General features: G+C 43.4%; 1 protein-coding gene across 1 annotated transcript in view; it reads left to right on the top strand.

Annotated features, from left to right (window-relative positions):
* Positions 1 to 13,019, top strand: part of Dscam (DS cell adhesion molecule) — a 556,660-nt gene that overhangs the window by 313,302 nt on the left and 230,339 nt on the right. Inside the window, exons 7-8 of the mRNA XM_075961310.1 lie at positions 3,116 to 3,412; positions 4,126 to 4,401. Coding sequence (XP_075817425.1) covers positions 3,116 to 3,412; positions 4,126 to 4,401 — 573 coding nt within the window. The remainder of the gene's footprint in view (positions 1 to 3,115; positions 3,413 to 4,125; positions 4,402 to 13,019) is intronic.

Raw genomic sequence — 13,019 nt, 5'->3', positions numbered from 1 at the left:
CCTTCAGATGCATGGTTTTAGTAACACCTTGTTTGGGGCCTGAGGGATGCATAAATAGCGTGTTTGTTTAGGGTCTACCTGATCAGTACATTGTGTAGTGTTTAGGGGCATTTCTGGCCTCAACACTTTTCATTCCAACAGTTCCTCTTCCAAGTTGTGACCACACACACACACACACACACACACACACACACACACACACACACACACTTGTTTCCAGATACAGACAAATCTTCCCTGAGCTGTGAAGCATGGACAGGACTATCCCACACTTGAGAAAAAGTTAATGTCAGTAATAACCTCAATTTCAGTAGGATGATTGTTTGAAAATATGACCTCTGGTTGGTGGCATTGTCTGTAGCCTGGTCAATAAGTCCCCAGATTTAGTTGTGAGGGTAGAATAACATGGGTAGAATAACCTTGGGGTAGAATAACATGGGCTCTGTTTGCTTTTCTTAATTGGTTACTGAGTTCTTCAAGCTCATCCATCATCCAGGGAATGGAGCTGTGACAGGTGACATTTAAGCATGGTATATATTTATCACCTCATAATTGAAATGGCTCCTGTCTATGTACTTGTGTGTCTTGATGGGAATTATATCATTAACTATCATTTAAAATCCATTCATTATCAATTGGTGAAAGTGATGAAATTATTTTTCTATAGCCCAAGGATAGAATAAGTAAAACCCATTATCACATGTGAGTAAGTTTAAATCTGTCTGATGCTGAGAAGGGTTCCATTATTGTGCCTTTAACCTTAGCTACTTTGTAGGAATCAGCAAGCTTAGCAATGATGATCCGAGCATCACTGCCGACAGTGAGGTTTATGATGCAGAGGTGAAATGACTTGAAGGCACAGCCCTTGTGTTAAATGCCTGACACACTTCACACATAATAATTAAGAGCAAACGTAATCAATTTGCTTGGAGTTGGAACTGCCAGTCAGGTTGCACCCCGGTCCTCCCAAAGTCACTATTTTTAGCTTCTCTGATAAGGAAAAAAGAAGAGATTATCTGTCCAGGACCTGTTTCCTTGGTAACTGTCTCAAGTAACTAAGAAAACCTAAAGAGCATATTGATCATCCACAATGATATCAAAAGGGTTCCCGTTATCAGAGTGACAGCTAAGCAGATTACAAAGACTCTCGGGTTCCACTGGGAAAATAATGTCTGCCTTCATCTTCACAAAGGCAGTCACTCTGATAGAAGGTGGGTGTGGGGCTCAGAGAACTCTCCCCAACTTATTTATCTTGTGTCAGTTTCCTTTGAGGACGAGAGGATTCATTTCACTTTCCTCTCTTTGAAAAGATGATAGTGCTAATGTCACAAAAGAAAGATTGCATATCTAGAACCTGAGAGCGCTTGACAGCATTCTCTTGGGACCTCCCATGGTTCCCACTGTAAGAAGTAGATTAAGATAAAGTTATAATAATCTCAGCATACAGTGGACTCCCCATGACTGTGAATGGAGCCTTCGCCAGGAGGCTGAAATCCCTGAACCTGTAATGGTGGGTTTGTTGTTGAACCAGAATAACCAGGAAACACAACAAAAATAAGAGATAAGCGGTTCATGTTCTAGGAGTGAAGAAGTAGCAACTATAAAGCCAGCTTTTGTGTCCATGAAAATGGCACTTAGGATGGGCAAACAACATGTAGAAAAGTGAGAAGACTCCAGAACAAACATCGCTGGGAGGAAGGGACAGGGACAGTATCATGGCTGAATCAATTCAATATTTTTTTAAGGACACCTCTCAGTCCAGTGGTGCTGAAACTAGAAGGAAAGCAAAGTGCCGAAGCCTACAGAGCTAAAAGGGACTAGGCACCCACACATGGAGGAGTGGGGCAGAGTGCACAAGAAGGAAAAATATCAGAGTAAAACCCCCAAATCATTACGTAAGCCACCTTAGAAAACTTGGTCAACACATGTACTGCAATGTGGATGGGAATCAAATTCTAAAGCTTAAAACCACTAGAGACGTTAAAAAGAAAGCAACACCAGTTGACAAACAAAAGCAAACAATAGAAAAAGACGTGTAGAAAAGTGAGAAAACTCCAGAACAAACGTCGCTGGGAGGAAGGGACAGGGACAGTATCATGGCTGAATCAACTCAATATTTTTTTAAGGACACCTCTCAGTCCAGTGGTGCTGAATCTAGAAGGAAAGCAAAGTGCTTTCATCGTCCAGGACTAATACCCAGTGTGTTAGGATTAGTGGACAAGGAATGTCAGTCCATTAATTGAAATATATTTGGTGATTTAAAGCAAAACATAAAGTCTATAAAGAATGAACACCTAAGATAAACCAGCACTTGGGAGGCTGAGGCAGGAAGATCATGGGTTTTGGACTGCCTTGGCTACATAGTGAGACCTTATCCCCCCCCCCCCCCCCCGCATCATCTATCTATCTATCTATCTATCTATCTATCTATCTATCTATCTATCTATCTATCTATCTTCTATCTATCTAATGAATTTAAAATTGATATGGAAAAGTGGGAATCTTATAATAAGTTGATTTATAATGTAAACATAAGAGGTTTAAGGACTAAAAGCTGCACAAGCTTGGAAAGAGAGCCAAGCTGGAGGATTCCTCCCTTCTGGTTTTGAAGCCCCACTGTGGAGCATGTGATCTCGAGATGTGTCTACCCATGGTTTGTCAATTGAACTTCACAAGGATACAGGATATTCAACAGGTAAAGGAAATATTGTCAACAACTAGCAACAGCCATGTGAATAAGTGTATCTTCAAGTGAGTAAGGAACTCAACAATGTTTGATATACATTTAAACTTGAATGTATAATTTTAAATCATAAAGGAATATAGAATTATGTCCTGATTTTGAGACAGAACACAGAAATGCTAAAGACAAAAGTATAAAGGGAACCACGTGGAAGAAAGTGTTTTAGAGATACACACATGCAGGTATTCGGTACACTGTATGTACACTAGTACATGTACACAGGTCCCGTGGAAGCTGATGTTTCCCTAGAGCAGGGCCCATTGGGAAGGTACTGACCAACCACTCAGCTTTCTCCCAAGCAATAAACAATTTACTTGGTAGCAGTTTGCCATATGTATGCGCCACTTCCTTTCTTGTTTTGTCTCCCTGCAGACGGAACTCCCAAAATCATTTCTGCCTTTAGCGAGAAAGTGGTGAGCCCTGCAGAGCCAGTGTCCCTCGTGTGCAATGTGAAGGGAACCCCCTTGCCCACGGTCACCTGGACCCTGGACGATGACCCCATCCTCAAGGGCAGCGGCCACCGCATCAGCCAAATGATCACATCTGAGGGGAACGTGGTCAGCTACCTGAACATCTCCAGCTCCCAGGTCCGGGACGGGGGAGTCTACCGCTGCACCGCCAACAACTCGGCCGGAGTCGTCCTGTACCAGGCTCGAATAAACGTAAGAGGTGCTTGTCAAATCAGCTCCTCGAACAAACACACACGACTCATTGTAGCGGGGATGGGTGCTGCATGCTCCGGGCTGAGCCTTGCAATGCGGATGGAGGAGCCGTCCCTCCTTCTCCCTGCCCCCTCCTCAGGAATGGCGCTGGTGGGCCGGTGTTGAAAATGGCATTTTGGTCTCTGTAGTCAGCTTGTCTACTTTCTGTCCTCTTCCACCTATCCACTTGATCTTTCCTTTTCTGGTTTATGCTCTGCATGCCCTTTCCTCTTTCCTTTTCTCCTGTCTCATGACATCCATGGTAAGCCTTCCATTCACAGTACCTAACTCACATCCATAGCGCAGCGGCATAACCTCCATCTTCATGATCCACCTGACAGAGTCGATTGATAGCTGTTAGCATTCTCACCAGAAGAGCTGGCCGTGAAGTGTAGACTAGTTACTTTTTATTAGTTAAACTGTCTTTTATCTTGTAATTCAAAATATTTTCATAGAAGTAGCTGATGAAAAGATTTTAGCATTCATTGACTCATTTTGAGAATTGTAAAAGGAAAAAAATCTTTTTAGTAGAAAATGCCAAATGCCAAGAAACTGAGACAAAAAAAAAAAAGGTGTGCTTACATAAAAATAATTGGTTTTCACCAAAGGAAAGGTGTACCCATTTCCTTCCATGACATGTGCCCTTAAATTATTTTCAAGAGTTTCCTTGTGTCTCTCCAGGGCCTGCAAGCATCAGACCGATGAAAAACATCACTGCAATAGCAGGGCGGGACACATACATCCACTGCCGCGTGATTGGCTACCCTTATTACTCCATCAAGTGGTACAAGAACGCTAATCTGCTTCCTTTCAACCACCGCCAGGTGGCATTTGAGAACAACGGGACTCTGAAACTCTCAGATGTCCAGAAAGAAGTGGACGAGGGGGAGTACACCTGTAATGTGCTGGTACAGCCACAGCTCTCCACGAGCCAGAGTGTCCACGTGACCGTGAAAGGTAACCCCGCCCCCAACCTGTCCCACACAGCTCCTTTCTGAGTCTGGCTTTGCAATGAGACCAGCTCTTGGGATGGGACCATCTCAGAATCTGGGTAGAGTTGGGAGCTCAGTCCAGTGCTCCAATGTGAGTCTCTGTCTCTATCTCCATCCATCGCCAAATGAAGCTTCTATGGTGATATGTAAGATATTCATCAGTGTGGCTATAGGATAGGGCCAGTTCAGGCTCCTTCTCCTCAGTTGCTCAAGGAACAAGCTGGGGACATCTCCCTGAACACCTGGGAACCCCTCTAGAGTCCAGTCTCTTGTCAATCCTCAAATGGCTCCCTTAATTAAGATATATACTTCCCTGCTCCCATTTTATTTTTTTCTAAAATAATTACAAATCCTCAATAAAACAGAGTGGCACTAAATGAGAGCGAGGCCCTCTTCTGGGATCACACAACCCTTCCTCACTTAGGAAGCATCTGAGCCGTGCTGGGCCCCCTTCCCTGAGCAGCGACGTGATTTTGACTGAAACATGAGCTTTCCTTTGAGGGGCTTTTCCCTGCAGGAGAGGCCGTCATCAGACAAGCACAAAAGACAGAACACATAAGCCGTAAAGCACCTGAGCGTGTGCATGACTGTGCAGAAAATTAAACCTCTGCAGTGGTATGTGTATGTTGCCATGGAGATATGGGTGCCACATCACTGAGTGTTTTCAGTTCGCTCTCTTAAGATACATCACACCCTTGGATGAGTGTTTCACCCACACGCCATCTCCTGATTGGATCAGCATTTGCAGATGACTGGCTCGCTGAGATTAGAGGCTCTTTTGAATATTAACACAATTCGTTGCACAACATCAAAATATCAAATTACTACTATCACACAAACTCAAAAGGCACTGGGACTTGGGTTTTGTTATTTGTGACATCATCAGCTGTGATTCTAGGAGTTGACAGCCTCCCACCTCTCTCCTCCAACAGAGTCTACCAAATACACAAGTCTGCCTGACTAGCATTTTAGGGAGCCATTCTAGCAGAAAACGGTTGGAATTTTATGAGCAAAGCAGCTAGTGGCTTGAACTCCCACAGGCCACAGTGCTTTCCTTGTAGATAACTGTCCTCTCATGCTGCTTAGGTCTCTGGCCATTTTTTTCCCATCAAGCAATCAAATAAAACCAAATGAGACCCAGTCTGAAATGGAGATCCTGGGGAATCTCAGAATGAGACTGTGTCTGAAGCTTGTCTCCTCCCATCTTATATTTCTTTCTACTACTGGGATTAAAGGCGTGCACCACTACCACCTGGTTTCTATGGCAAACTAGTGTGGCTACTGGGATTAAATGTGTGTGTCACCACTGCCTGGTCTGTAAGGCTGATCAGTGTGGCTGTTTTATTCTCTGATCTTCAGGCAAGTTTTATTTATTAAAATACAAATGAAATATCACTATAAGGTACAACTGAATAATTAACTTTTGTCTTAAAGCTTGCTGGAACAGCATAAATTGATGTGCTATTGTTGATCCTGTTAATTGCCGTAAATCAACTCCAAATATCTTAGGCCCCAAAGAATAATATTCTGAAATCATGCCAATAAGCAAGTTCAAGCCTGACCAAATGCCCATCCCACCACTAGCTACTGGCAATTGATAGCTGCCGAGAGAGCTTGCTTTAAGATTGTAGCCCCTGGTGAGTTCACCGTGGTCCGGTGGAAGACCACACATTCAAGAACACAGTGAGGACACTAAGAGAGACTTACATAGATCTAATCTACATGGGAAGTAGAAAGTAGAAAAAGACAAGATCTCCTGAGAAAATTGGGAGCATGGGGACCTTGGGGGAGGGTTGAAGGGGGGAGAGGAGAGGCAGAGAGGGGAGCAGAGAAAAATGTAGAGCTCAATGAAAAGCAATAAGAAAAGAATATATGGGCAGCACAAATTGGAGCTGATGGGTAATTTTGAAAAGGGGAGGACAGAGTGGGTGTTTAGGGACTAGTGGTAAATCAGCAGGAGTTGGGGAAGGGACAAGTATAATCTAAACACATGGTAGAAATTCTCAGAGAAATAAACATTTAGGTGGTGACACTTGCTAGTTATTCTCAAACAGGGGAGGTGGAGATAAGGAGATACCTCATATTTACTGGCCGTTCACCATTTCCTGCTTGTCTAGATCCAGGATGGTAAGAGAACCTTTCTCAAAAGAAAACAATGTGGATATCACCTGAGGGAAGATAACCAAGGTTATCCTCTGCGCTCTCTCTCTCTCTCTCTCTCTCTCTCTCTCTATATATATATATATATATATATATATATATATATATATATATACACACACACACACACGTGTACCTGCGCACACACATGAACAAACATGTACATATATAAACACAAACATAGACACATGCATACAAACACATAGGCATACACATAATTATACACACAAACACATGCAGACACACAGATATACAAAGGCACACAGACATACAGACAGAAATACATACACACAGAGACAGACAGACAGACAGATCCACAAACATTAAGACATACACAGATTCACTCATACAAACTCTCTCTCTCTCTCTCTCTCTCTCTCTCTCTCACATACACACACACACACACACACTTACACACACTTTTGATTTTCTTGGGAAATAGGGTTTGACCCATTCAATTCCTATAATACTACTGCAAAATGTTCCAGGATATTTTTTCGAAACCCTGAATATCTAATTATATATGAAGATGTACACATGCATGCTGTGTGTGTTCATATATGTAGCCACGTGTCCACACGTGTGCCAATGCATGTGGATTTAAGTGATAGTCGGAGAAATACTTTCTAGTATATTTCTTTTCAAAAATAATAATCATGTCCTTTCATCTTATTTTGTTGCATATGTCTGGATATTTTTTGGGGGAAAATACTGCTCAACAACTGATTCAGCTGATCAATCTGTTCATTATTGATCGTGGCTGAGGCTAAGCAGTTCTGAAATATGTTCAACACACTTAGCGGTATGGTTGTGCCGACTCCCAATACACAGGCAGAAGGGAAAGTCGGGACCCCCATCATTTCATCTTATGCAGTGTTTTATGTAACCATATCTCAAGGCATTTTCCCTCCATGCGTCAGAGCCTCCCTGAACTTGAACGCTGCCTGACTGAGTGTTCTAATTGCCGTAGACCAACAGTGCCAAGAAAGCTAATTGGCTGCTAGATTAAAAAAATGTCACCTTCTATTTATATTGATACAAAACTTCATAGTTTACAAAACACTTTCCTATGTGTCATCTTAATTAATGCTCACAGTGCCTCTGTCATGGAGTTGAAGCATAATCAGAGAATCAGAAGAAAGGAGGGGAGGCATCTGGTAGCGTAGTCAAGGCTGTCAACTCCAGATACCCCTGCTACATCTTTCAGCTTGTGCTGCATGAGGAGTCAAGGTCGGAGCAAGGAACCATGAAGCCAAAGGGTCTGTGAAGAAGCTACCATGAAAGCCAAGAATATTATTTTCTAAAAACGTAGAGCCTGGCTGCGGCAGGAGAATGAGGCTGTGAGTCAAAGCCCAGCCTGGTTTATAGAACAAGATCCTGTTTCAAATCAACAACAACAGAATTTAGGGTAAATCAACACGAAGAGCCAATCTGAGATGACAGGAGAGAGAGTTCAAGTGGAGACATGAGTAGTGGGTACATAGATCAGTAAAAGCATTTGCTGTGCATGCATGAGAACCTGAGTTTGATTCCATAGCACCCACATAAATATCTTGGCATGGGTGCATATACCAGTAATATAGTCCTCATGTTGTAGGGTAGGACAGGAGGATCACTGGGACTTGCTGCCTGCCCACATAGCTCCAGTTCGCTGAAAGACATTCCCTCCAGGGAAAAAGGTAGAGAATGATATAGTTAATGGGACATAACATCTTCTGGTGTTCTCGTGCATGCACATGAGAACATACACCCCCCCCCCACACACACACACATTCATCATCACCAACAGTCCTGAGCCTGGCATGGTAGTGAATTCTTATAATCACAACTCTCAGGAGAGAGGAGAAGCAGGATTTAGAGGTCAAGGCCAGCCTGGGCTGTTTAACAAGATAGTGCTGAGGGTGAATCTTCAACTTCCATCTCTGTGAGCAGCTGGGATGCCGCCTTCCAATGATATGATTTTTCAAGACCTTCTCACAGCTGTGGTCATGAGGCCCAGGCCTACAGAAACACCCTTGGCAAATGGCCCTCAAGATCTCTCACAGTTGCTCATTGGCTGTCCTACCCTGAATGTCATAGATTGCTACAAGTGTCCAGACTCTGGGCTGAAACTCCCCTCCGGTTGATGGCTGCTGCATGCTTCTGTTCTTTAGATAGATTCTGCTATCTCTCTAGTTGCGAGAGAGACGTGTGGTATCTTATATAGAAAGCATAGCATTTCAGAGTATTTTCTCTTTCAGTCTCCTGTTTACAGAGGTCATTTGTATGTGGTGGAAAAATCTTATCTGTTAACTGTTTACATTGATTTTCCAGCAGGTACTTAGGGAACCCATAGTTTCTGTTACAGTAAATACAGAAGAAACAATGAGAAATGGCAACATAAAGGTTACATATTAAATGAATGACCTGTGGTACCTTATTGTTAGAAACAGGGATTTAGATTCACCTTTAAATCAGTGCTTTGATGGGATCTCAGAGGACTGATGGGATGGGATTGTCAAATTCCCTCTTTCTAACCCCTCAGCAAAGCATCCCATGTGTTTGAATAAATGGCTACAGTCTTTGGCGCCTGTGAGGTCTGCTCAGAGCATCCCTCATAGATGTGTTTTGGTCAATATAGGATGTTGAAGCTGAGCACCCTGGGGCTTCTAGGCTCCGCCTGCTGCACTCCAGGTCCTCTATGTCTCTCTACATAACTATGCATATCAATGATGGCTGCCCGGCTGGTATAGCCTCCCCTTCTTCTGGGACCAGTTTTCCTATGCAGGGCAGCCTTCAGCAGCTCTGCGCTCTGCCCATGGAAGTCAGCCAAGTCCCTGTATGAAGCAGGGAGCCTATACGTTCCTGAGAGGCCATCTCTAATGCTGCAGGGATCAGCTGTGTTGTGTGCTGCAGAGCTCAGCAGCTCTTTTCCTTTGTGAGGACAGCCCTCTGGGCATTTACTGATGTCTCAGAGGAACAGGAGAGGGCCACCTCCAATATGAAGGATGGGTCTCTTTGTTGGAAGGCATAGCCAGCTGTGGAACTTGTGAACAAAGTCCCTGACAGTGCTGCTCACTGGTATTTTTGTTTGGTTTTGTCAACTTTGTGTGTGGGTCACCCTGTTGCCATCTGCCCTATCTTGTTTTCTTTAAACTTGTCTTGAAAAATGACAGTAACATTGGTATAACTCTTCACACACATGCACGTACACCACACACACACCCATCCACGTACCACACGTATACACGCGTGCACGCGCACACATATGTGTGCACACAGGCACGCGCGCATACACACATTTAATTGTAGGAAATGTTTAAGGAAAACTCTGTGCCTTATTCACATACGCAGGCAAATACATATATTAAAAATGCAGAAACTAATCAGGTCCTCATGGTCCCAACTCTCTGGAATTTATGCTATTGTGGATATCCTGTAGATATGTCTTATGTAGTATCCCCAGAAATATAGGAACAGAAGTAGAATTCATAGGTCACAGAGTTTACCTTGTTTTGATCAGTCTCTATATCCCTGTGTGGGTTTCTGCTGCCGCCCACTGTTGAGTGAGTGCCTTTCCCCATATCCCAGCCAGGGCCACTGTCACTGCCTTTTGGTTGTTAAAGACAGAGTTGGTGTAAATACGATACTTCAATTTGGTTCTCTCCTCCATTACCAAGGTTGACTATGGATATCTTCTATTTTCACAGTTTCACTAAGTGCTTATTTTGTATGTGTGCATTAGAAGTCCACCGAAGGGCTAGGAGAAAGCTCAATTCATAAATTGCTTGCCTTTTAAGCATGAGGATTTTTTTCTCCATTCCAAAAACCCATGAAAACAACAATAAACAAACAACAAGCAAAAAATTAAAACAAAAACAGTAAGAGATGGGTACGGTGGCATGGGCTTGTCATCCTAACTGGGGATCACAGATCCCTGAGGCTCAGTGGTCATCCAGACTAGCCTAACTTGCAAGCCTCAGACCAGTGAGAGACTCCAGATCAACTAATAAGGAATGACATCTGAGCTGTCCTTCACAGATGATTGCACAAACACACACTCAGACCAACACACCACAGGAAGTATATCTAAACAAACACAAAAATCTTCCCAACCCATTAGACAGGGCTTTTCCAGGTAAATTAGCAAACCATGATGGAGTTTTCTTCCCCTGTACCGTGGGATCTCATGGCTTCTCTCACCATTGTGAAGAAGCAGGACAACAGAGACGAATCAGAACAGCGATGTAGCCTCAGAAGGGGGCTAGACTTCCCACCCATAGAGACTCTGCTCACTTCATTATACACACTCTTGTGGTGTAAGCAATATCATATTTAATAAATATGCTGTGCATTTCAATGTAATCGGATCACTGCTCTAAGAATACCTTCCATAACAAGCATGAGAGTGCTTTGAGGGCCGTCCATGCTCTCCAATCTCCCATGGGGCATCTGGGTGACAGTATTCTGGCCATCCCACTTTTCTTGCCGTGAACCTTGGGATTTCTTTGTAGGGTAGAGCTGCCCTTTCTCTGAGAACATTTGACTGTCTTGAATCTCCAGGGACCACACAGCATATTGCCACCTTCCTTCTTTACATCTCACTTGCAAAACAACAACAACAACAACAACAAAAAAAAACCCAACAGTTCCTATTTCTCCTTACTTCAAACATTTTAAGTATCTTTCTCCCGTTAATTCTTGGAGATTTTTTTGAAAGCAAATTGGGGGAGATGCGCTACTTTCCTGACCTTCTGTGCATGTCCTGCTGACGGCTTTTTAGTTCTTCCCCTATTTGTTAGCTGGGAACAGGCGCCAGCTTGAGCATTAGCTGACATCAGTCTTCAGAAAGGTGTTAGTCATTTAAATACTGGTTCATTACATATATTATAGATAAAGGTGGTGTTTCAGTTCTTACTGAACTCAGAGAAGCTAAGTAAAAGCAGACAAATAAACAAAAGACGCAGGTCATTTATTTTTTCAGGGTAATGATAAACAGTCTGGAGCATGTTAAAATTATGTCTCCCTCCACAGCATCCCTCCCTCCTTTTCTGTTCCTAAGAAAGCTAGCAAGCTGTTGCTTGATCGGGTATAGAAGGGTCAAACTGAAAGAGACATTGCCCACTTGGCAATTCTTTTCTAATCACAGTACAAAATAAGTAAGACAACAAAGGCGGAAGGGTACAGCATTCGCTGCAGCGTTACAGGCAGACCTGGAAGGTTACTAATGACCTATATATATATTCTCTTTTATATACAGCATCCTTCTGTAGGCAGATTATCCAGGAAAACAGCTTTTAGAGCAGTGTTTCCCTCAAAGAACTTAACTACATCCCAAAATTTCTCTAAATACACCTCCAAATCCCACTTAGTTAGCTCATGACTACCTTTTGAGGAAAGCAGGCATTTTTAACACCTTCGACTTTACATGGTTCGGACTATTGAAGTGTGCCAAGATGCGACGTTAGGAAATCCTGCTACTGAACCCGGAGGGGCGTCAGCTCCACGCTTCAGGAAGCCTTGTCCCTCCCCCAGCCTTCCCCCACAGCAGGCAGAACTTCAGGAGGCCCTGCTGGCTCTCACTGTCCTTGTTTAGTTTTCTAGGTCAACATTGGAGTGTCGTTTAATATCAGTTCATCCTGGAGCCCAAGGGCAGCTCGGAGTGAGAGGCCAAACACACAGCCAAGATTTGTCAATGCACTTCAGTCTGACCTCTGAGTTCTTTTAGGTACAACATTCTTTTTGTTTTCATTTCACATCCAAAATCTGGGCCTGGTATCTTTCTCCTGGAGCAGGGGCAGACCCCATTCACAGCCTAATGTACTGTAAGCCCACTCTGGTCAGAGGACAGGGGAGTGAATTTCATGAGAGCAAGGCCATGTGTGGACACGATTTCCTCCACAGATGGGAAGAATCAGGAGTGAGATGCTATACATGTCTGCTCCTATTTACATCTTGATTATGACATCTCAGACATACGTGCCTCATTCTCTATCTGAAGTCATTCTTAAGTACTTCAGGATGGTCCACTCCTCAGACTATAAAATCTTATTTGAAATCATCACTAAGGATTTTCTTTCAAAAATTATTATGCAATTAAAGTGTATAAGATATTTATTTCATAAGATGTGGGAGATAAAAAGAAAACAGATCTATCTTCTGTCATTCTGGGTGATTCTACATAAATCACTAAACCGCATAAGCCAAAACCACAATGCACTTCACAGTAGCTTCTGAACCACAGGTCCTGCAGAGAGCAGAGGGCTCAGCTGTGTCCCGTGTTCCACATCCTACTGAGTCCGTATTCCATAAGAGGAGAGATTTAAAGCATGTGGAGTCTCTGTGAACAGTCTGGGGCTGGTACTCTTGGCTGTGAGCCCAGCAGGTCAGCAGCCTCATGCTGTTCGCTGTGTTGGAGCTGTCGTCAGCACATGCATGGCCAGT

This window comes from Microtus pennsylvanicus, chromosome 1 (genome assembly GCF_037038515.1).
Source record: "Microtus pennsylvanicus isolate mMicPen1 chromosome 1, mMicPen1.hap1, whole genome shotgun sequence".
Taxonomy (NCBI): Eukaryota; Metazoa; Chordata; class Mammalia; order Rodentia; family Cricetidae; genus Microtus; species Microtus pennsylvanicus.
This window is presented reverse-complemented; position numbering and strand designations above follow the sequence as displayed.